Source organism: Echiichthys vipera (assembly GCF_963691815.1).
Source record: "Echiichthys vipera genome assembly, chromosome: 3".
Taxonomy (NCBI): Eukaryota; Metazoa; Chordata; class Actinopteri; order Perciformes; family Trachinidae; genus Echiichthys; species Echiichthys vipera.
The window spans coordinates 27,601,037-27,623,870 of NC_139828.1; the positions used below are offsets into that span (position 1 = coordinate 27,601,037).

Consider the following 22,834-nt stretch of genomic DNA (forward strand, 5'->3'; position numbering starts at 1 on the left):
TCACTCTTATCATTAATCATGAGTCTTAACTTTGGTTTAGCTTTGTGCTGCAGTTGTTGAATGATGATGTGCTTTTCATCCTGCTATAAAAACAACAAAGGAGAGTAAAACACAAAACAACACAAACAAGACATCCCAAGTTCAGGCTGTTGTTGAAAACACCTTAGAAAAGGTTTGTATCTTGGCTTTTAAATATGCTAAAATTACTATTAAAATTACAAATACGTCTCAGCTACCTTTAATCTTAAAATTAAAAAAATCAAACTTGGCTGCTCCTTTTTGTAAACTCAGTGCTGTAATATGTGTGCATTATGGATTTACTTATCATTGACAATTATCATACCAAAAGTGTTAAACAATGTAGCCTACATGGTATGTCCTTATAAAAGGAAACAATATATAGGAAAAACATGACATATTTTTAATAATTATTAAAGTTATTATTATTATAGTGTTCCCGACGTACCTTATCTTTCTGCAGTTGTTGCAGAAGTGTGTCCGTTTTTATGTATTAATAAAGTTTAAAAAAAAAAAAAACAGCGAAACCGGAAGTGCGTCGTACTTCCTCGTCAAAAATGGTAAAGGCGGGTAAATGGTGATAAGAGCGAGCCTGTCGGTGTGTTTTGAGCTCGAGCTGCTGTAATAAGTCCGTTCGTCAACCACAGGACAGCGCGGACAGACTGCGGTCATGGCGGGTAAAAGAGGAGCGCTCATCGTGCTGGAGGGAGTGGACAAAGCCGGCAAAACCACACAGTGCAAGAAACTGGTTCAGGCGCTGCAGCAGAGCGGCCGACCCGCAGAGATGATGAGGTTCCCCGGTGAGACATGCTACTGCTCTATATAGGACTAAACGTTAGCACGGTTGTGGTTTGGCTGTTTGTTTCAAAGTCCCTGTGCAGGTGTGCAGTACTACTATAACTTTGCACTGCTTTGTGACTTCCTGGTGTGGTTTCTTGGGGTCAGACAGGACCACGACGATTGGACAGCTGATAAACGCCTACCTGGAGAAGAAGAGTGACCTGGAGGACCACACAGTGCACCTGCTGTTCTCTGCAAACCGCTGGGAACTGGTGTAAGCCTTTTTGTTTCATTGTGTCTAAGGGAAAGTCGAGTTTACGGGGTCAAGTGAGCCCTTTCACGGCACACCTTTTGGCACGTCCTAGCAGGAGGAGCACAGGTGCATTTGATAACATGAATCATGTCTACGGTGACTTTCTGGTATTGTGAGTTCTGCTGGCGACTCACTCGAATAGTTCACTGGTGCTGTTTCTGCTCCGACAAGTTGAAATGTATTTGATTTGATTTCACTTTAATAATCCAAGGGGAAAATTCAATTGCCACCACAACATAGAACAGCATACATCCCTGAAGACAAGGCACAGTACAACACACACTACAACAACAAATAAATAAATAGGTTGGCACCAGACTTAAGCACTGAAAGGACACAATAATCACAGCAATATCACCAGCATTTGTCACAACAAACTAACATCATAAAAGACAACAAAAGCATAAGTGACCCATATCAACAGCTATTGTGAAAGAGTTACTTGACCGCCATGAGTACTGTAGGCTACACTGGGGCTAACACAAGTCCTATGTAAAGACACCTGCAGCACCACAACAGCTCTCTGCTAAAATCAACCCCTCTGTAAAGAACAAACTGACATTTAAAATAGTGTTCAAATCTCGTCTCGTCCCTTATTCTGAATGTAAGGTATATTTTTTAATATTGCACTGCCATGACAGCGGTGGTGCTGTCTGTTTCCCCTCTATCTTGCATCTTCAAATGATCACAATAAAAATGTGACACTGAATTGTTGTAATTTCTGCATCTTTTATTACTTTACGGTGTGTGTGCCCCTAAAACTTTCAGCTGGGGGCCACAGTGCTCCTAGTGAAAAAAGTTAGTCTGAAGCCCTGCCAACATCTTTCTCATCATCCTCTTATCTAAAATGTCCTCCATTCCTTTTATTCAACCTGTTCCTGTTTCTAAACTGTTATGCTGCCACCCCAACACACAACAGCATAAAAAAAGGACACTTTCCAGTATCCCATGATTAAAATCGGTTTAAAATAGGCCGTCCCATATCAAATGCCCTCAGTTTCCTCAGAAAGAGCAGTCTAGACGAGGCCTTTTTGAAGAGAACTCTGGTGTTTTACTTCCAGTCTAGTTTGTTATCCAAGTGAACACCAAGGTCTGTATATGAAGAAATCACTCTATTGGCTGACCTCTGATGAAAACAGGGGCTACCTCCACTTTTTTCTTTTCAAATCAAATATTCACTCCTTAGTTTTATCTATATTGAGAATGAGACGCACAAACCTCGTTGTGATCCGCTGCATGGTCGTTGTTGGTAATATAGCCCATTAATGTAAGCTGGGAAAAAGGTGCTAACAAAATGTGCTACGTACTCACCATAAAGGATGACACATTCAAACAGCTTTAAAAGGTCAGTCCACTCAAATTACAAAAAAGACATGTTTCATGTTTTAGTTGAGGTCATTTTGAGACAAGACTGTTTGTTTGTAGATTTTATTTATACTGAAAAGTTAAATTTAAGCCACTTGTCTTTCCAGAAACTATCACTATCCCGATGATTGGTAAATCTACAGATCTGAACAGATACAATTCATTAATTGAATCTTTTTTTTTCTTGTACTCCAGACTTACCTTGTCATTCTGCAGTTGCTATGTCAGGTTTTTTTTTACACTGCAGCTTGTTAAACAAGATTCCATTCATGTTATACGGTATTTAGTGATGTGTACCTGCACATGGTAAGAGTCCAGTAACACCGAGCCTTTTTAATGTTGCAGCCAAATTCTTAACTTCCGATTGAATTGAGGTAAAATATACAAGTTTCACAAATTAATTAAATTAGTAAATAAGTTAATGTTGGGTTCTATTTTATATTTTTGTTCTTGAAAATATTACACGAAAAAGGCCCAAACCAACAATGAATTGATCCTACTACTAGCAAGTATCAAAGTTTGGCATATCTTATTCCTCTGTGTCATAGAGGTTCATTGTGGTTTTTCCACTACATGTTCCTTATTACCATGATCACAGCACCGTAGTTGGTCAATCCCTAGCACACCATCCCTAGTTGGAAGCCCCAAGCTAATAGGTAGGGCAGTCAAAGTATTGAGAGACAAACTAGTAATTGTAGATTTCAGTCTTTTCATGAAACTCATTGACAAAAACAAAATGCACTGATGAATTTAAGTAATTGTACTTTTCTTTCCACCCCTGACATTGCATTGGCAATGATGCAAACTCAAATCTGAAAAATGCATTCTCTCACCTTTTAGACTTGACACGTTTCCTCTTTCCTGTGTACATTTTCTGCTGTGTAAAAAAAATAATTGTGACCACAGGCCTATGATGAAGAAGAAGCTGGAGAAAGGAGTCACTCTGGTTGTAGATAGGTACGCCTTCTCTGGAGTTGCTTTCACCAGTGCAAAGCCGGTGAGTCTTCTCTCATCCGTCAGATGGCATGGTTTTGTTTAAGAGCAACAGATAGCGTAACATGTTCATCCTCTTCAGGGTTTCTGTTTGGACTGGTGCATGAAACCTGACGTGGGACTACCAAAGCCGGACCTGGTTATGTTTCTACAGCTCAGCCCAGCTGAGGCTGCTCTCAGAGGTCAGTTTGGAGGGGAGAGATATGAGACCAGTGTTTTCCAAAGAGCAGTTCAACAGAGATTTGAAGAGCTGATGAAGGAGCCTTCAGTCAACTGGCAGGTATGAGGTGGTTCTGGATTGTACATTTATACCCAGGTGTTATTTAAGTCAATAATATTAAACATCTTGCGATCTGAATTGTCTGCTCTAGGTTATTAATGCTTCTCAGAGTGTTGAGGATGTGCACAAGGACATCACGACCCACAGCTATAATATTATCAACACCGCTCAGAACCTAGAGCTTGGAGAGCTGTGGAAGTGAACCTGAACGTGTCTCGGAGAAACATGAGACCAAGACAGTCTCTTGGTGCAGCATCTAAATGACTCTTCCACATGCTTTTCTTACGCCCCTCTGTTTGAATGCAGAAGAGAAATGCCTCGGCTGTGCTTCAAATATATTTTCATACCAACTTGAAAACATAGAGATGTACCATTTTCAAATATCAGATTCTGATTTTATTTGCTTTTAATCCTTTTACATGTGTATTGTTCTTTTGTCCGTCTTATATACTGTGTTGATTAAATAAATAATCTTCAAATGAACTCATGTATATGGTTTAAACTTGTCATGGATACTTTGCATGAACAATTAATGCAACTTGTCTGCAGATTTGACTTAATTTGGTTTCATTACAGGCCGTTACAGACTTAGAGTTATAAGGGACAAACTGCAAAGCCATGGTCACCGTGAACCATTCTGTTTCTATACAACATAAAACTGTTATGGCAATTTTACTTATGGAGTCAGGGAAAGGCACCATATCACTTCAGAATAAACATTTAAAGTGTTAAGACTCAAATGGAAACGCATGTATGTGACGATGTGCATACAGAATTTATCCTGAGCTCCTGCTACGGCTTCCACCAGGCAGTCTCGATGTTGGATACAAAGAGCATTCAGAGGCTGTTGAGAACGCTGTGAGACACGCACTGACTACACCATTGGAGCTGGACTGGCTCGAGAGGTCTCCAGTTAATGTTCATCCCCTCAGGCTTCCCTTCTGATACAGAGAAGAGACCGGGAATCCCTCGCCAGCTGTCGAACAGCAAATCATTGTCCATATGTTCCTCAGAGTGAGAGGATCTCAAACTCTTCATCTTCTGAATCAAAGAACCGCTCCAACCTGTCCGAGTCTGAGAAATCTATGAAGTGAGTGTCAATACGTGGAAGAAAAACAAACAAATACTGAAATTTATATTCATTAACAGAATTTTGTTTCTTTGAATATATTTTGCAAAAATATGCAGATCATTTACCAGGAGTGAGGTTAAGTGCATCCATGCTGACCATGTGAGAGGGCTGACTGTCTACTAATTCAAACATGGGCAGGCCTCCTCTGTTGCAGGACAGCTAGAAGAGAAAGACCACCTTTTAAGGGATGTACCAATTCCTCTAATAAGAAAGTAAAACTACTTTATTTAAAGCAACATTGTGTAACTATTTTTCCCTTAAATGACAGCTTCAAAATCATTTTGATACACTGACTTGTAATGGGGAGTGGTGCCTCTGTCATTCCCACTCTGCCTGTTCTCGCACTGTGTAACTTTGGTGAGCGGGGCGGATCTTCCCGGAGAAGTGTGCAACACTTTACGCCACTACCAATGATTTTAGTGAAACTGGATCACATTTTTATGGAGAAAATATTTTCTGGTGTCTTCCAGCTGCTCTGCCTCAACTCCCGGAGTTTCCTGATTGACAATGTTACTTGTTTCTAAAATAATGCTAACTGTATCTGCTGTCAGTTAGTTAGCTCTATTAGCCGCTAGCACAGGAGCTTTTGACCACTAGAGGTGGTTTACCAGTCAGTGGTAGTTGTGCCTGAACTGGGTTCAGCAGCCTCTACGGACATCAGGGCAGAGGCGAGGAGACCGAAGATGATGTCAGAGAAAGCTAAGAAGAGTAAAGGTGAGAGACTGAGCAAGAGGCCACCTGACAAGAGTGAATCTCAGATGGGCTTTTGGTGAGTTTCTTGGAAAAAGAAATGATGCAAGACAAATGTTGGAAGGGTAAGTGTATTAACTGGCTTCTCTTAGTCATGTGTCGTTGCACTTCCTTGATGTTTGGCTGTTTAGTGGCATGCTCATTTTTAATCATGAGCAATGTAATCATAAGAAATGCAGGTGTACGGCGGCCCATATTTATGAAACTGTAGGTGCCAAGTTGTTAAAAATTCCAATGTTACACAATGTTGCTTTAACTGCTAAATAAGAGTCAGGGGGAGCAACAAGCAAAGAGCAGTGTGAACAGAAACATACCCTTCGTATGCGCATACACCAGTCATCAAACTCGTCCTCTGTTCTGCAGAAGAAACCCTGGAGGATACAAGAAAACAATAAGCTACGGAACATCTGAGTTACTGTAAACAATTTTCAGCCTGCTCTCATTCACATTAACAATGGGCTTTAGTTTGACATACAAAAGCTCTGTGCTATAAAAATCCTCCCTAGCATTCCTACCGCTGCAATGGATGGGTCCAGTTCACAGATGTGCATGCGGCAGGGTGGGTGCTGACAATGGTACGTCTCATCAGGGACCTGGCTGTCTTCACATGGCTCCACTGCAGGCTGCGTAGTGTGTGGGTCTAAATAGATGAGTTCCTCTCCTGAAAAAAGAAGCATGTTTAGAATTAGATGGTTCTCTTGGTGTAAATAGAATTAATATGGTGAGCATGAGTGTGCAGTGCACAGCTGAGTGTTTATTTCACAAACACAGAGACTAGACATACCGACATAACCAATGAAGTAATGGGCACTGTTGGGTTTTCCCCCAATAACACCCAGGGACTGAGGCAGCATGAAGCATTGCTGTAAAAAGAGACAAAAGGGGTTATCTCACCCCAGCTGTAGCTGACTTTGCCTCAGTGCTAATTTAGTGTTTTCAGTAATATTTAGCTTATTTAGTACAAACATAAACATTACGACCATTTTTGAAAGCGTACCATTTGTTTTTAGATTATTAGAGCACAAATCAAAGCTCACTTCAGTGTCTTTGTTTTGAAATGTAGGCTACACATCCACAGCATATACTGTATATCCTGACGATCATTGTCCCTATACTAAATCATTGTTTCAATTGTCACCCACTGAGAAGCAGATAAAGTGATATTGAGATTCTGTTCCCTGTTCAAAAGAATATTTGCATATTTGTATGCCAAACACAGTATCAAAGTATTGACTAGAATAGAGAGAAGAGATGGAGCAGGTGACCCAGCAAGTCATGTTTCATTTTGTATAGTTCCCAGTGACAACCCCCATATTTCTGGATATAATGGCTTAAGATTGAGAAAGTCATTGATTTAAAGGTCTGATATTCTGCTCATTTTCAGGTTCATGTTTACATGATTTAATGTTCAAAAACATTCATTTTCTTATACCTCTGTCTGAAATGCTTCACTGTAGCACCTGTCTCTCTAAGACCAATTCCCAAAAAAGCCCATTGGCGTCCTGTCCAGCGTGTGCCCCGCCTCAACGCCCAATGTCGGCTGGGATCAGCCCCTGCGACCCCGTCAGGAATAAGGGGTTGCAGATGATGGATATATCTATGGTATAATATAGTTGTGACACAGTTTCTGAATACAGACCGTGTGCATTTCTCTGTGGATTTAGCGTTTTGATACCAGGGTATATGCAGGAATCCTGTAGTTAAATTGAATTCCTTTCAAAGCCTTTTTAAGACCCTTTCCTTTCTTGGAACAGATATACGTATTGAAGCTACAAAAATGTAATACCTCGCTAAATGGGGTTTAAGACTTTTTAATACTTTTTAAGAGCCTTAATTGTTACCTGCCTTAAGCTAATGACATGGAATTCTCCCTTTTTACTATATGGGTATACAATAGGAATATACATGCTGTAAGTACTTTACCTTGAGGGTTTCGATGTAGGCCTCATTTATATCACTCAGGCCAAGCCTGAGAGGGATGAGCAGGACCAGAGGTTTCCAGAGAGCTGTCTCCTCCTCAGCCAGGGCACAGGCCCCCTCCAGGCAGCCATTGAGCTCCCCTGCTCCCTCTGTTTCTCCAAAGTCTGCTGCAGCGTCCAGCCAGGGCATACAGAGACGCTCTGCAGTGAAAATAGAATCCCAGAAAAACATTTATTGAGAAATTACTAAATTTAAAAAAAAAAAAGGGGAAACATGCCGTTTGTGGACTATGTTTAGAGAAACGTCACTGTACAAGTTTAGCATTAGGTCATACAGTACACAAAATTCAGAAAAGGACTGAAACAGACCTGCTTTACAGTAAAATACTGACACCAACTTCCAACCACTCAGCTAGTTTCTGTTTCAGCCAAATTAAAAGACAGCAATCCACCTAATGGAAGCTTTCCACTCAAATGCCTTTTATTTATATTTGCACATGATAAAGCATCAAACTGCTGTTGTTGGATAAACTATTTTCCTTCACTCAAATTTGCATTTTTTTCTTTTCACCCAGAAACTTTGTCCTGTAATATTACTAATATTTAGCTGAGATACTACTTGTGTAAGCACAGCCCATCATTTAACATGGGGTACAAATACTGGAGTAACATTTAAACTGCTTATGCTTGTGAATGATAACAGGAAAAACAAAACACTTGAACACAACTGCACTCACTGATCTCCTCGATGACCACAGTGTTGTCCATTGCCACATGTACAACTAATCTGCTCCACGTATCAAACACTGCCAGCTTCCTGAAACCAGACAGCACATTGAGACAACCACACTTTTATGTTTTACATATTTCTTTAAATTGTTTTGAACCTCATCAGTGCACAGTTTCCTGTTATGAAGCAAATTATCCTGTGGTTCGAGCTTCTCAAATGAGAGGATTTGCTATATTATCAGTTTTATAACAGTGCAAGTTAAAAAAATTTGTCTTCTGGGCTTTTTTTTTTTTTTTTAGAGGATGATTTTTTTGGCAGTTTCAAGCCTTTATTCAGTAGGTTGGACAGGAAATTGGGTGAGAGAGAGGAGGAGACATGCAGGAGAGTGCCGCAGGTCGGAGTCGAACCCACGAGCTTTGGGAACTCCTGGTTGACACTTTTTTTTTTGTTTACATTACTTAAAAAAATTATCATTACAGTGATTGATAATAAAACATAACCACTAGTTGCAGCCCTAAAATAAAAAAAACCTGAAAACAACTGAAACTTAGGGGCTTCTCTACAGTACTTACTTTAGAACCTGGGCGACTGTGTTTGGGCCATACCACTGGCCTATTGGCTTTCCCTCTCCAACTCCCATTTGGGCTGCAGCATTTAGGAACACAAAAGAAACAATGTTACGCAAGCCCTTACAGGAGTGAGTCCTTGATAAAATTGGAAAGGCCTGACTCATTACTTACCAATTTGATGGATGGAGTAGTAGCTGTCTTTTTTGTCAATGAAGGCGTTAAGAATACTGATGTACTCTTCTCTTTGTCTCTGGTCTCTGGCCCATCTCCAGTCTGAGAACAACAAGCCAGTTATTAAGGCTGTTTCAAACGAGCTCTGTTTGGTATAGTCTACTCGCTGGAGAAGAGCTGTTAGTGCCACCCACTGATAAAATCAGGATTCATCTATGTATATCTATACTTATCTATAATCAAGGAAAATATTTTTTGCTTTGTTTTTGTATTTTTTTCAGTTGTCTTACCTCTGCCTACATGTCTACACACCAAAGCCTCGCCTAGGATCATCTGGCCGCACCGTAACATACATCCCCATCCTGTATCTGATGTTGGTCCTGTCCCACCTGTAACACATTCAAGAATTAAATGTGAAAACACACGTACTTCAGGGGCTAAACTAAAACACACATTTCTTCACTTACCAATTGGTGGGAAGTTTTTTCTATATGTGAACCACAGTCGTGAAGTGACATCTGATAGAATCTCGTCTTTCTCTATGTGAAGACCAGAAATCACCATATTACAATACATCCACAGAGGAAAATGTATGCTTTTTTCATGTTTCCAACTGACGTCAAAGTTATATTCAACAGTCTTACCTGTGAGTGCATTGTACTCTTTCCCCAAGATCCACACAGGCTCTGAGGTCTCTGGAAAATCTTCGAACTCTCCAAAGCGAAGTGTGTCGTATGTCAAGGTTGCTACAAAAGAGGATAAACCGCAAGTGTGGGAATTCACAGGAGAGAAACGGCTGGTGGTCATATTGTTAACCACTTGTTGCAGCTAATAAAAGTATAGGTGTGGTACCCAATATTTGACGTTGCTTGAGAAGAATTCCAGTTGCTTTTATTATATACAACTCTATATATATAGAGAGAATGTATATATACATTCCTCTTTAAAAAGTATTAAGATTTTGAATCCTTGTTTCTATAGATTAACCTGCGTCACATATGCTAAGGAGTAAGTGAAGGAAGAATCTCCATGTGGGATAAATAGAATATTGAGTTTCACGGCCAAATGCGTTTCATAGTGAAATTAACACGAACAAGCTTGAGAAAGTAAGGAAGATCTTAAACTGTATTTAAAGGGGTACTTTAGTATTGTACATCCATAACATTGGGAGGCTTGTGAGAGATGCCAAGTCTCTAGTATTGGTAAAGCAAACAAAGTGATTTTTGTTGTACCCCGGCTCTCCCTAGTTGATAAAGGTCCACTATTAAACTCCACAACCCAATTTTGTAAATTACGCGCTTGTTCTGAATTTGCATCATTCTGGTTATTTTCTCAAGATCCTCTGGGGCCACATCAACAAAATGTGTAAAATCGACCCCTTTAATTTCAGGGGATATATACATGATAACACACATACCAAGCTGATCAAATCAAACAACTATATGACACGTAGCAATGTCTGAAAATATATCCCCCTTGTGCAATTAGCTGATAGGAAACGGCGTCATAGTAACAGTCTACTTGCAGACTTTTCACTGCAGTTGGAAACACTGGGCTCAAAGCCAGACATAACATTTTGCAATTGATGGACACCATTAAAGGGTACACTTCCTCTTAAGAAAGAGAAAACAATGGGGCGTTGGCTAACTGATGTTATTATTCACTGGGAGAAATATTTACGCTTTTGAGTTTTAAAAAAAGAAAGTGATTCTGCCATAATGTTATCCACATAACCAACAATAGACAAGAAAAGTTAATCAACGTTAGCCAGCTCACTAACGGCACTTGTCAGTTACTTGGCTTGGACACAGAGAGCTGAGATTCACGGGCTCATCGATAAATAATGAAGGGGTGTATTAACAGGCGAATTATCTGAATACTATTAAGTTAATAAGAACGTGTGTGCTCCACAGCTAATGGCATTCCCTTCCGGTGCCAACAGTAGCCTCATAACTGACGTGATGGTGCCAGTGCATCGACTGAGATGCTCATCTTGGGCGTAACATCACGTTAGCATAAACAAAACAAGGACGGCAGACACATTATTAAGAGCGAAACTTTACAACAACACATGACATTAACACAGACGACATCTGGACACCATACAGTAAATGATACGGCCATGCAGCGAGCTGTCAAAGCGGGGAATCCACCACATTGAGCAATAACAGGAGGCTAACATTAGTTAGCATCTAGCTTTAGTCATCATTTTAGCAGGCTAACGTCACCGAGGCTAAACAGGGCTGTGTTGGACTGTTCTGTCATGACAGAGCAGGAACTGTGTTGCCAGGTATGACATGGCTTCGTTGTGGTTAATTTGTGGCAATACTGGCTTGCTAAGGGAGAGAAAGAAATGTTATTTTACTATAAAATCTCATTTACCTGCATCCATCCCGACGGTCTTCACCCTATCTTGTTTGTTGTTCTCTGGACTCCGACCCAGTGGACCAATGGGAATAGAGTCCTGCTGTGGAATTCAGAGAGAGGCGGGACATCTTTTGCAACATCCAATAAGAACAGTGAACGGGGTCACGTCACCCTAACCAGAGACTGGTGAGATTATGAATACAGAATCTGTTCCCTAACCAATCAATAGTGCTGACGTATCCGTTCCGTTAAAACAGTTTATGGCGCGTTCACGTTACAAATCAAAGTGGGTTAAGTATAAATGCTGCTTCTAAATGTGACTCTGCTTCTTCTTCTTCTTCTTCTTCTTCTTCTTCTTCTTCTTCTTCTTCTTCTTCTTCTTCTTCTTCTTCTTCTTCTTCTTCTTCTTCTTCTTCTTCTTCTTCTTCTTCTTCTTCTTCTTCTTCTTCTTCTTCTTCTTCTTCTTCTTCTAGCACTTTAGTTGGCCGTAAATAAAAACCTTATAAAATATTATTTTTTATCTTAAATCGTCTTTTAACAAAAAAAATACAGAACTTGGGGAAACCTGCCAGCTGTTGTTGCTTTTAATATATGAAATAGGCAGACATATGAGATTATATGGCAGAATTAAAAACTATATATCTCAATTTAGAAACACTACTGGAAAACTTTGAGAAGAATCACTGCAGTTTAGTGATACCAGAACAAGTTCGGTGACATCTACTGACATCCTGTGGCAAAAACTTGTCTTTTGTCTAAGAAATACAATAAAAATAAAAAAACATACACATCACAACCTCTAAACTCAATTAAAAATGGCAGAGAGGGAAGAGGGAACCAGTAGTTTAAATAAAATTAGGCTGACTACTGTATCAGTGAACAGGGGATGTGGAACAACCAAAAACAACAACAGAAAAATGAAATATTAACTTGTTTTTTCCTTGGTCAGATTCAGTTTCTTTTCTTTTCTGTAAACCCAGCCATAAATGGTTTATGGTATACATTTGAATTACAGTAACATTTCAGATGATGGGAATAATGGTAAGTTCTAGATCCCTATGGCCAAGACTGAGGCCAGTTACAGTATATGGATTAAATACATAAGGAGTTGTATATACATCCTCCATAAAAAAAACACACACACTCCAAGCTTACTCTATAGGTTACCTTGCTTAATTCCCTACTGTTGAATGTAACAATATTTAAAGTACAAAATCTCAAAATACAGTTACTTCATATAAGCAGTCATTAAATACTCATTATTACTAGTTCAACCTGGTATTATAGACATACTGTACCACTTGCTCATGAGATACCATTTATGGAAGCATAATTAGCCCTTTAAGTCAGCTGGAAGACCTCTTCAGTGGAGGCCAAACCCATCATTGTCCTGCACCTCCAACATCCAACAGGTTGGATGTGCACACAGATACTTCACTGTGCATTAGATCCCTCTAATGGGCCACTTACCTTCTGGGCTGCAAAGCAAAATCATCAATACTGCATTACCATTCACCGCTTGGATTGTTGTAGGAACCATTTATTATTTTTAATTATTACAGCTGCAGGTGACTCAAACATTTGTATATTTTCTAGGACTCCTAGTGCTCCATGCGGTATAAAAGTGAAATTATTCATGGAATAAATTTTACTCACAAAATGAAATGTTATCAAAGTGCTCTAACTCAGAGAAAATATACTTTAACTTGCGTTACTGCAAATACAGTACAGCAATATCATACACTGCCTCCCAGCGTACAACAAAGAGATAAAAAGTTGCATCAAAAGTATAGTGCTTTCTGAAATAGGCTTATATGTGGTCATTGTAGGCTCAATTCATAAGATTCATAAGGGACTGTACGGAAATGATTAGGGTGGGCAAGGCGGCTGAATCCTACTGTTGGTTTTTAAAAAAGTATTATCATTTCTGTTCACTTGACTCAGAAAAACCTGAAACACTCCCCCCATATCAAAAAATACTCATAAATAGCATTAATAGTTCAAGATAGGGTGCCCTAATTTAGATATTAATAAGTTAATGGGACCCAGTTAATATATTTCATTTTACTTTACCAATCAGTTATTTGAACATGACGCATCTATGACGCATTTTGATGAGACGCCTTCCCTTCAGCAAAAAAATGTTTTCATACAGTCCCTTAATTAATCTAGCATGCACTAGTCTGTTGGGCCATGGTGACAAGTGAGAATTATTCCCATGAATGGCCTCAGGATCCAGATGAGCATTCTCAATTGAAAGTAGTTACCATTTACTACCACAAGGGGAAGCCAAAACACTGCCAAAAGGCAGCAAAATGGGCAGTTCTACTGTTGGAAAAAAAATGAACAATGGGTGATTTTATACATTTATATCAAATGTGTGCCATAACATAAACACCAACAATAAATAGACAATCTAGCATAGTAAGCAGAAGAAGCATGGGAAGTCTGTTTTCTATGAAGGGACAGGTGTTCATTCATGAAGGCTCAGTGCAAATGAGTGTAAACATAATTCAAAGCAGTGGATGCTTTGGTGGGGTGGTGGTGGTGTACAGTGCTGGTCAGTCTGCTAAAATCCAGTGTGTGGCTCTGTCTTTCAATTCTCTCTGAGGAGGTATAACACAGTGGCCTTCAGATAGTGCCCAAGGGCACAGACAGCCAACACCAGCCAGTGAGAGCGGAAGCTGGGATCAGTGTTCACCACGCATTTTGTAACATCCACCTGTAGGACACAGCAGAGAGGACAAAGGGCTCACCAAATGAATTCAGACTGTGGAATTAAACAAGCTATAAAAAAAAAAGTCACATTTGAAGCAAACACTCAACAAAAAGCCCTAATAAATCCCATGTGTTCTCAATAATCTCAGTGACAAGATGTGCAGCTTACCCACAAATATGTTATTCCAGAGCCAAAGCCCACTTTGTAATCTCAGAAATGCTTCCTTCAAAATTGTCCTTATATAACTAGAACACTTTCAGAGACGATGAGCATCCGCAGAGAGAACAATTAAGTGACAGTCCTAACTCTAACCACTTCTCCCTCTTCAGATCCTTCATATCACAGAATGTTATTACATGCTGACATCATCTCCCACTGTAGAAATATTACAGTTTGAGTTTAGACTGTGGCAGGATCCTCATTTGTGCTTATCAGGTCAGTTATACAATGCACTGCAATTCATTTTGTCACACTCCACTTCTCTTCAGAACAAAAGCGACTTGGGTGCCGTGTCTCTGAGTCTGCGGGAGCATTTGTTCACGTGTTGTGCTCTTTGCAGAAGAGGACAGGCACAGGCAAATTGCCAGGCCTTGTTCCTTCTTGTGCTCTTTATTGTTTCTGCAGACGTTTATCAGACAGGCTTTTCCAAGTAACGAGATTCTACGGCAGACACATTGAACTATTCTCTCTGTGGAGTTGCATTGTCAATACAAAGTATTTTAATCCGCATGCGACCAACTGTAATCATGTCATCAGCCATTTCAGTGATGTGAAAGTCGCAAATCCCTAACATGATAATCTTTCATCTCTCTACCTTTAACCCCACCCCAATATAACACAATATGATGTTTACTTTGAAGGGAGACACTACAGGTGAATACGACTCAAGTTTTAACTAATAGATATCACACCCCTTGATCTTTATCTGTGTGTAAAAGGCCAATGTATTAAAGATGCATGTAGTCCCTAAGGTTAACCACGTATCGCAGGCACTGCCAGTCACAGTCCAGATGAAGTTCTTCCACAGGTTTAATCAGCTGTGTAGCCTTTTTCATGAAATGGTAAACAAGCTTGGTTGAGCCTACAAAACTTCTAAAAAGGGTGAACCAGGGAGGCCTAGGAATACCCAACCTTCCTCTTTACCATTGTGCCTTTTGTCTACGACACTTGGCACAGTGGTCTCTCCCTCCAGAGCGGGCAGCCCCTTGGTTCAGTGCAGAAGCACACTCTTGTCCTGCTCTTCCCTTGGCTGCTTATCACTCTTCCTCTCTGCACCCCAAGGGCTCAGTCTTATCCTGTTATCATGCCTTAAGGGGGTCTGGAAGAAGACTGCAAAGAGTCTTATTTTGACCCCTTCCTCAACACCACCCAAATAAAGTCAATCCTCTTTCTGTTGGAAGGAATGGCTGTGGAGGGGGATTGCAGGGACTGGGGACTTTAACAAAGAGCAGGAAATTACATCCTTTGATGCATTACATGCACTGGTAGTATGTGCAAATTCATAGTTTGCTGAAAACTACTTTAAAAAACCCTCATTCTCCAAAATGCAAAGACTCTCTCTTTTATTATTTCAAGCTATAGAAGGGACCATGAAGCATCACTTTACTACTTAACGATATTGCAGAAATAATGCACTAATTCCTCATTCCTTGAAAACTGTGTGGAGCAACAGATTTCATCTAGCCTACTGAATTCGTCCAGACCACTATCATGCTGGGTAGGAGACTGCTTGTTCAACAATGGAAGTCAACTCATGCGTCATCAGTCAAAGACTGGCATGATCTGTTGCTAGCGTGGCAGCGTATGAACGGGTGTCCTTCTCTTTGCTGGTGAGCAGAGATAAAACCTGGTCCCAATAATGATGCAGCCTGTTTATATAGGTGTATATGTCCTTTACTGTCCTTGTTTCATGTCTGTTTATATTTCAATAAAAATGTTAAAATCGTAAAAAAAAAACATAAAACTTCCCCCAGTTACTTCCCTACAAGTTACAAGTATTCGGACATTTTACGAAATCATTGCTAATTAAATATATGCTAGTTTGAATACATGTCCAGAACATGAATGTTTAATTTTCATAAATCAGAAAATACAGTCAACAGACATAAAATAAAATCAAAATTCTGCCATGTTTTTAGGAATAAAATGTTTTATAAATCATGCTATGAATGATACATGAACACACCCTTCTATAAAAACCTTGGGGCTCTGGAAAATTCTGTAAATGTTTCCCCCCCTTTGATGTTTTTTTAGACATGACAGCTAATTGATCAATCAGGAAAATGATTAGCGGATTGGAGTCCTAATATTCACAGAATCGGTCTCGTATAATATTCCTATAAAATCAATGCTGGGACTCACTCAAACAGATGTGGCAGGTTAAGTGATTTTACAGTGAGCTTGACATTCTTTGCCACATCCAGCAAACAGGAAAAAACACACACGTTCAGTTTACCACCGTGAAACGAGAGTTATTTCATGAGCAACACTCACACAAACATACAATTGATCAGGTTAAAAAAAGAAGTTTCCCTTACCCAGCCCCCTCTCCTTTTTAACCAGGAGGACAGGCTCTTGCGAACAAACTCCCCCATGCAGTCGACAATGGTATGGACCATAGCTGGATGACCGTGGCGAACACAGTCTACCGCCAAGGCTCCAGCCACAGCGTACAAAGAAACCACCTTTCCCCATGTCACACCTGACAGGAGACACACAAGTTGTGAGACTGTTAGAACAAAGTGAATCATGCTCACTCAAAGCTTTATGCACAGTCATTTCTGTCCTGCTACCTGCTCTTTTTGAGGAGTTGGCAGAGTGGTTTTTAGTGCAGCAAACGTCAAAGAGTCAAAAAGAGCCAGGCATTAGGCTCACATGCCTGGCTTTCCCACAGAGAGGAAAACCCAAATACAAGGCTGGGGCCAGCAGGCAGGCAGTACGCCTCGCTTGATTAGTGAGTAGATCATTTTTCCAACTCAGCTCACATGTTGAGTAAAGCTTTCTGCCTCCGCACCATTTACAGTCAAAGCTTCAGACTATTTTTGCAGTGTTTACATGTCTAACAGATACAAACTGAGCCTCGACTCCATCCATTTGCTGTAACTGTCGTCTGATTCATTCATAGGGTCTCATAAACGGAGGTCATGTTTCTCTTTAACTGTGAAATCGGGAATTTTCAGAATGATACTCCACATTGTGTGCACTTGTAATGCTGCTGTCTAAGTTATGGTGAGTTTAGAGATGAAGTGGAGGTTTACCTTTTAAAACAAACATTTATAACATTACAACAGATATAAAACAGCAGTCCGTGGCAGCTACATCAAGCTCGAACAATTCTGGATCCTACACATTTCCCATAATGCAACTCCACTGTGTCTTGTGTTACAACCTACCTAGCTGTTAAGTGTTTGTGCTTTCCAAACTCCACAAGCCCAGTTTGTAACTAAACATTTTCCTTAAAAGTCTCATGAGGCTTTCACATCAGGGACCTGGTGTCCAAGTATATTTGACCCCAGAGTCCAGTTCATCAATCCGTGCCTCGTACCTGGGTCCGCTTGAAAGGGTGGTCTTAAGTATGGTTCATGTTTAAATTGAAATAAAGGTTCCCAAAACAGGCACTGGTGTAACATGTAGTGTGAGAAGATGTTTTAGCTGTACTTTATCTGTGTAAAGCAGCATGATGCTTGGACTGAGCTCATACACGTCAGACAAGTTTGTGGTCATAATCTACTGATGCTCATGACTTCCTTTTCACAGTGACGTGTCTAGACTGTCAGCCTTTTGTCCAAATTTACCCAATAATCATTGAGAGCTACATTTTCAGCCTGTAAACTGAAACTGAAGCCTAACTGCAATTTATGTTTGGATTAGGGTAGATATTCTTCTATTTTATGTTTGAAGTCAGTGATATTTATCAGTAAGTCCTCCACTAACCTAATTTCCTTCAGTTTGCAGTTGCTTCCCAATTACTTTTCAGCAGATTGCTTTGTAAGAATCCCTGAGTTATAAACCAGCTGAAGCTTGTGACTGAACTCCCTGGGTGGGGTCCAAACTGTCTCTAACAATCACTCGCTCTAGCAACATGTTAACCTAATATGGAATGAATGTTTTCCCTACGGCTCCTTTCCCGTAAGGGGATAATGACTGCAACAAAATGTCTCTGACTAACTGGAGAATCCTCAAGTCAGCCAGCAAAAGAGGTGATTACATGAAAAAGCAGGCCGGAAGTTAGTTTCTTTGTTGACGGGGCAAGAATATGAATTGCTCTAGTAATTCAATGGAAAAGCATTAAAGGTCCCATATTGTAAAAAATGTCTTTTTTATTATAAAGCAGGTGGAGGTGCTAAATAAATAAAGTATCCAAACGCTCAATCCACAAAGAAATGCACACAGCTGTATGCAGAAACTGTGTCTTTAAACGAGCCGTCAGGACTTCTGTACTGTTGTGATGTCACAACTATACCATATAGAGGTAGAATGTGCTGCTACAGTGCTGTTACAGTCATTCCCCGGCTGCAATGACAGTGCCGAGACGCTGAGAGCATGGATGTGAAAGACCCGGAAACTCTGACCAATCAGAGCAGACAGGGCTTTTATGGGGGGTGGGGCTTAAAGAGACAGGTGCTAAAACCGAGCGTTTCGGTCAGAGGGTGAATACAGGAGACTTTTAAAGGAGCAGTAACAAAAGTTATCCTGACTTTGTAATGTCTTTATTGTATTTGTCTAAACCTCTGAAGTTCCTCCTTCCCATTAACAACAAAATGAAGAACTTCCCTAAAAAGACAAACGCTGTAATCGTCCTTCTTTTATTTTATTACAGGTTTATACATGATAACAAAGCACTAAAGTTAGTTCCTACGATGCAGGCCTGTAAGCTTGGCTTGATTTACAATAGAACCAGATTTGGATGTGGACCTACCTGTGGAGAAAATGTCTGCAGCCACGGCCAGGAAAGCATCGGACACAATACTCTCTGACGCCACCGTGATGTTGAGCTGCCGTGCTACGTTGCGGTAAACATTGGGTCTGAGGTACTCCAGCTCATCACCTGGCCAAAACAAAAGAAACTAAACTCAATCAATGCTCTGTCTACTGACTGTTTGTAATGCCTCTGAATTTGTATTTAGGCTGTACACATTTAAAGCAAAACTATGTAACTTTGGAAGAAGCAATAACACATCTTTCCTCTTACAAAGGAATAACGTTTGTTGATTTTATTGGCAATAAAACACACTCTTCCTTGATTTGATACCCTCAGTCTCAGTGGGCTTGCTGCTACAGCCTTACTTGGTCTGGTCTGACCAGCAGGTTATGGTAGCTAATACTAGCTTATGTTAGCTTTAGGTAAATATTGCTGCATGACAGACAAACTGAGTCAGTTGGCTGACTTTATTAAGCTACTCTTTAGCTTACTAGCTCACTCGTGCTACTAAAACAATAGCTTAGCATTGTATAATAGTCATAATTGTCATTTCTTGTTAAGCTAAGTTAACAGGCTGCTGGCTGCAGCAATGTACTGTACAGACACCAGAGTTCCCTACTCATAACTCTGGGCAGAAAAGTGAATAAGTATATCTTCTAAAATGTCAAGTAATTTCTTTAAAATCTGGATTCATGTAATTTGTTATTTAATCTATGAGCTGTGGATGCTTTGTTGTAACCCCGAATGACTTCATATCCAGTAGACTTTAAAGTAAACAAAGACAAAAGTTATTTGTGGGGTGACGACCACAATGGTATGTGAAACTTCAGACAGGAGGAACCACCTTAAGTCTGATCGGTTTTCAGACTGGGCAAACATCCAAATATTACCTTGGAAATGAAACTGTCTCTCATTTTCCATGAATCACCTCAAGGTGTTCCAGTGAAAATGAAATGTATCCCACTACACATGTCTGAATGACGGTTATTGAGGTCATGAGGCCAAAGCAGCGCCCACTACCCCAAGACCTGCAGATGATGTCATTTTTCCATGTTCAATGTATTCATTTCTATGTAATTCTTTATGATTTTAAAAACTGCTGTATGTCCAGACTTTCTCTTTTTCATGATTGTTCTTTTCTCCAGCAGGTAGATCTCCTTATTGTTACATGATCTTTGAGTCATGTTTCTTCATTTTGACCTCAAAAAGTGGTCATTTAAACACTGGATGTACAAATGCTGCTGTCTGTATTTCAAACTGTCCACTGTGTGTAACGTATTATATATTATATAAGCCTATCAAGTTTAAACTGCAGTTCAGGTCCCCACAATTCTTGGAAAAACACCAGGGACGTGACCTCTCTGCTCTCTCCATGGTATAAATATAAATTCAATGTAAACGTCTGTGGGGAAAGTTGGGGAATACTGGATGTCTTTGAATGCTGTACCGGTGAACTCACCTGCGGGGTGATGGTGAGTCTCTGCATAAATGACGCTTTAGCACTAAGTTTAAACAGTGGATGGACCGTCCCCAACACTTACCCAGCCACAGCAGAACCGACGATACCTCTCCCAGTGTCCCACCTGATGCAACCAGTCCGTGTTCAGGCTTAGACCAGCCTATCCCGGCACGGTTCAGCCTGGAATGAATGTAGTCCCTGCACAGTGCTTTGGCCTGGGACACCAGCTCCTTGTCGGTGGGTGAGCGGTCAAACACTTCAGACGCAAACACAGAGGAGCGGCGCAACATCTCCATGCCCCTGTCATCCGCGGCGGACTGCGCTGCTCACCTCCCCGCCTCCACCGCCTCTCACAGCGGCCACTTCTCCCCGGGAGTCTACACGTCCCCCCCTCCCCCGGCCCCTCCGTCCCTCTCTAGTAGGCTATGTAGGAAGACTAACTATGGAGATTATCCTGCATAATAAACATGCGGATTAGTTTGTGGACATCTTTTGATGCCCCGGATACAGCTGCCCGACGCAGCGACTGAAGCTGGAGGTTACATAAACCCCAGGCTGGAGAACAGGAACATTTAGGCGGGGAAAAGTTTGACACTAGTCCAGAAAAGCTTTGTATGAATCCATAACGTCAGACTAGTGTTATTGCGCCCATACACGCTTACAGTGAAGGTAAGGACAATTAAATTCCACTTACCCGAGAATTACTAGGCTAAAATGCCTCTACTCAAATATGATCCTGCATCACAAAAGTGGTTTTGATCACAAACTTTTAGGAGCTGAACATTTGCTGCCACTCAATGCGTTTTAAATGCTCCGGTTCATCGACTGACAGGCTTTCCTTCTAAGGGCACTTATTGTGAAGTCCAAAGGCGGAGATAAGAAGACCAACACAAGCCCCGCCCCTCCGCCCCTCCGCCCCCATCTCTCACACACACACACACACACACACACACACACACACACACACACACACACACACACACACACACACACACACACACACACACACACACACACACACACACACACACACACACACACACACACACACACACACACACACACACACACACACACACACACACACACACACACACACACACACACACACACACACACACACACACACACACACACACACACACACACACACACACACACACGACCCAGTAGCACCTCAGCTGTTAATCATCAATTAAAGGTGTGCCAGTATAATAAATTCATCAAAAACTCAAACTAGCCTGTCGTCTTCTATTTAACAGGAAACCCACAGGAGGCTTACCAAAATAAAACATTTACTTTTGTCTAAATCAGCCTGGATGTCAAGTCCAGGCTGTGAAGCAGTGATTAGAACTTGTTAGGCGACATGTTGCCCACAGTCTACAGTATATCATATACATATACATGGTTATATATCCTATAGATGAAAGATTTATTAAGGATGAATACAGATTTGGCAGGATATATAAGCCCAAAAGGATTTTGCTTGAACTTTTAAAGGGGTACTGCAACAATTTGTTATTGCGCTTCCATAAAGTTAGAGAACTTGTGAGAGACAGATCATAAAAAGAACCACCAAAATCAAAGCATTAATTAAAATCTGACATTCAGTCCCTAATACAGGTCAAACTCCCAAAACATCAAATCCTACATTTCCCATAATGCATCCAGGTACATTGTTTCATTGGACTCCCCCTGCCTGGTACACATCCATGATGCCTCCAGTTTGCAATACAGGCTTTCCTTATGAATTTCAATCTCCAAACCCAAGCTAAGATTGCCCTGATGACATCACCAGGGTTATTTTCTCATACTTTAAAAAGCTTCTGCCAGGGCTACAAAAAAATATATAACTGGAGATTGATACTATTCTCATACCTGTCAGTTTAATATGAAGCTATTACCAGCAGCTGTTAGCTTAGCATAAAGACTGAAGAAAACAGCTAGTCGGAACCAAACGAAGGAGATAAGACGGTAATCAGTTAGCATTAGAGAGGTATGCAGGTTGGGTCGACCTTCGGACAGAGTCAGAGTAGCTGTTCTTCTTCTGGGTGTCTGGTAAATTGGGTAGGTTAGGCTGTGATGATTGACGCATGACTCGTTTTTTTTTAAAAAGGAGGAAACAAGGTGAAAGCACACATTCCCATGGTATATGCCTAACCATTATGTTGTATATCAAATGAGGAAGGTCAGTTATGTGTTCCCTCTATGACACACTAATCCAGTGTGTGTGTGTGGTGATTAGATAAGCCTGTGATAAGGATTTGAAACAGACACATTGCATTTTCTCAGTTCTGTCACATTGAATGCAACATATGTTTTGCCCTTATCAAATCCTTATCTGCAAA

The 22,834-nt window shown here is 40.6% G+C and overlaps 3 protein-coding genes across 3 annotated transcripts; 1 reads left to right on the forward strand and 2 right to left on the reverse strand.

Moving 5' to 3' along the window:
• The first annotated feature begins 594 nt into the window (after positions 1-594).
• On the forward strand, positions 595-4,578 carry dtymk (deoxythymidylate kinase (thymidylate kinase)). Its single transcript, XM_083911290.1, has 5 exons — positions 595-818; positions 964-1,072; positions 3,383-3,473; positions 3,552-3,749; positions 3,841-4,578. The coding sequence occupies exons 1-5, from the start codon at positions 689-691 to the stop codon at positions 3,949-3,951; spliced, it is 639 nt and encodes a 212-aa protein (XP_083767416.1). The 5' UTR covers positions 595-688; the 3' UTR covers positions 3,952-4,578.
• Positions 4,579-4,625: 47 nt separating this feature from the next.
• Positions 4,626-11,450, reverse strand: atg4b (autophagy related 4B, cysteine peptidase). The gene is made up of 13 exons (XM_083911289.1): positions 11,403-11,450; positions 9,665-9,766; positions 9,488-9,559; positions 9,311-9,409; positions 9,021-9,122; positions 8,853-8,925; positions 8,288-8,367; positions 7,555-7,751; positions 6,416-6,494; positions 6,147-6,292; positions 5,946-6,002; positions 4,947-5,040; positions 4,626-4,832 (listed from the first exon to the last, which is right to left on the reverse strand). The coding sequence occupies exons 1-13, from the start codon at positions 11,410-11,412 to the stop codon at positions 4,759-4,761; spliced, it is 1,185 nt and encodes a 394-aa protein (XP_083767415.1). The 5' UTR covers positions 11,413-11,450; the 3' UTR covers positions 4,626-4,758.
• Positions 11,451-13,006: 1,556 nt separating this feature from the next.
• Positions 13,007-20,908, reverse strand: boka (BCL2 family apoptosis regulator BOK a). Its single transcript, XM_083911250.1, has 4 exons — positions 20,569-20,908; positions 19,025-19,153; positions 16,644-16,807; positions 13,007-14,109 (listed from the first exon to the last, which is right to left on the reverse strand). The coding sequence occupies exons 1-4, from the start codon at positions 20,780-20,782 to the stop codon at positions 13,984-13,986; spliced, it is 633 nt and encodes a 210-aa protein (XP_083767376.1). The 5' UTR covers positions 20,783-20,908; the 3' UTR covers positions 13,007-13,983.
• Positions 20,909-22,834: the final 1,926 nt, after the last annotated feature.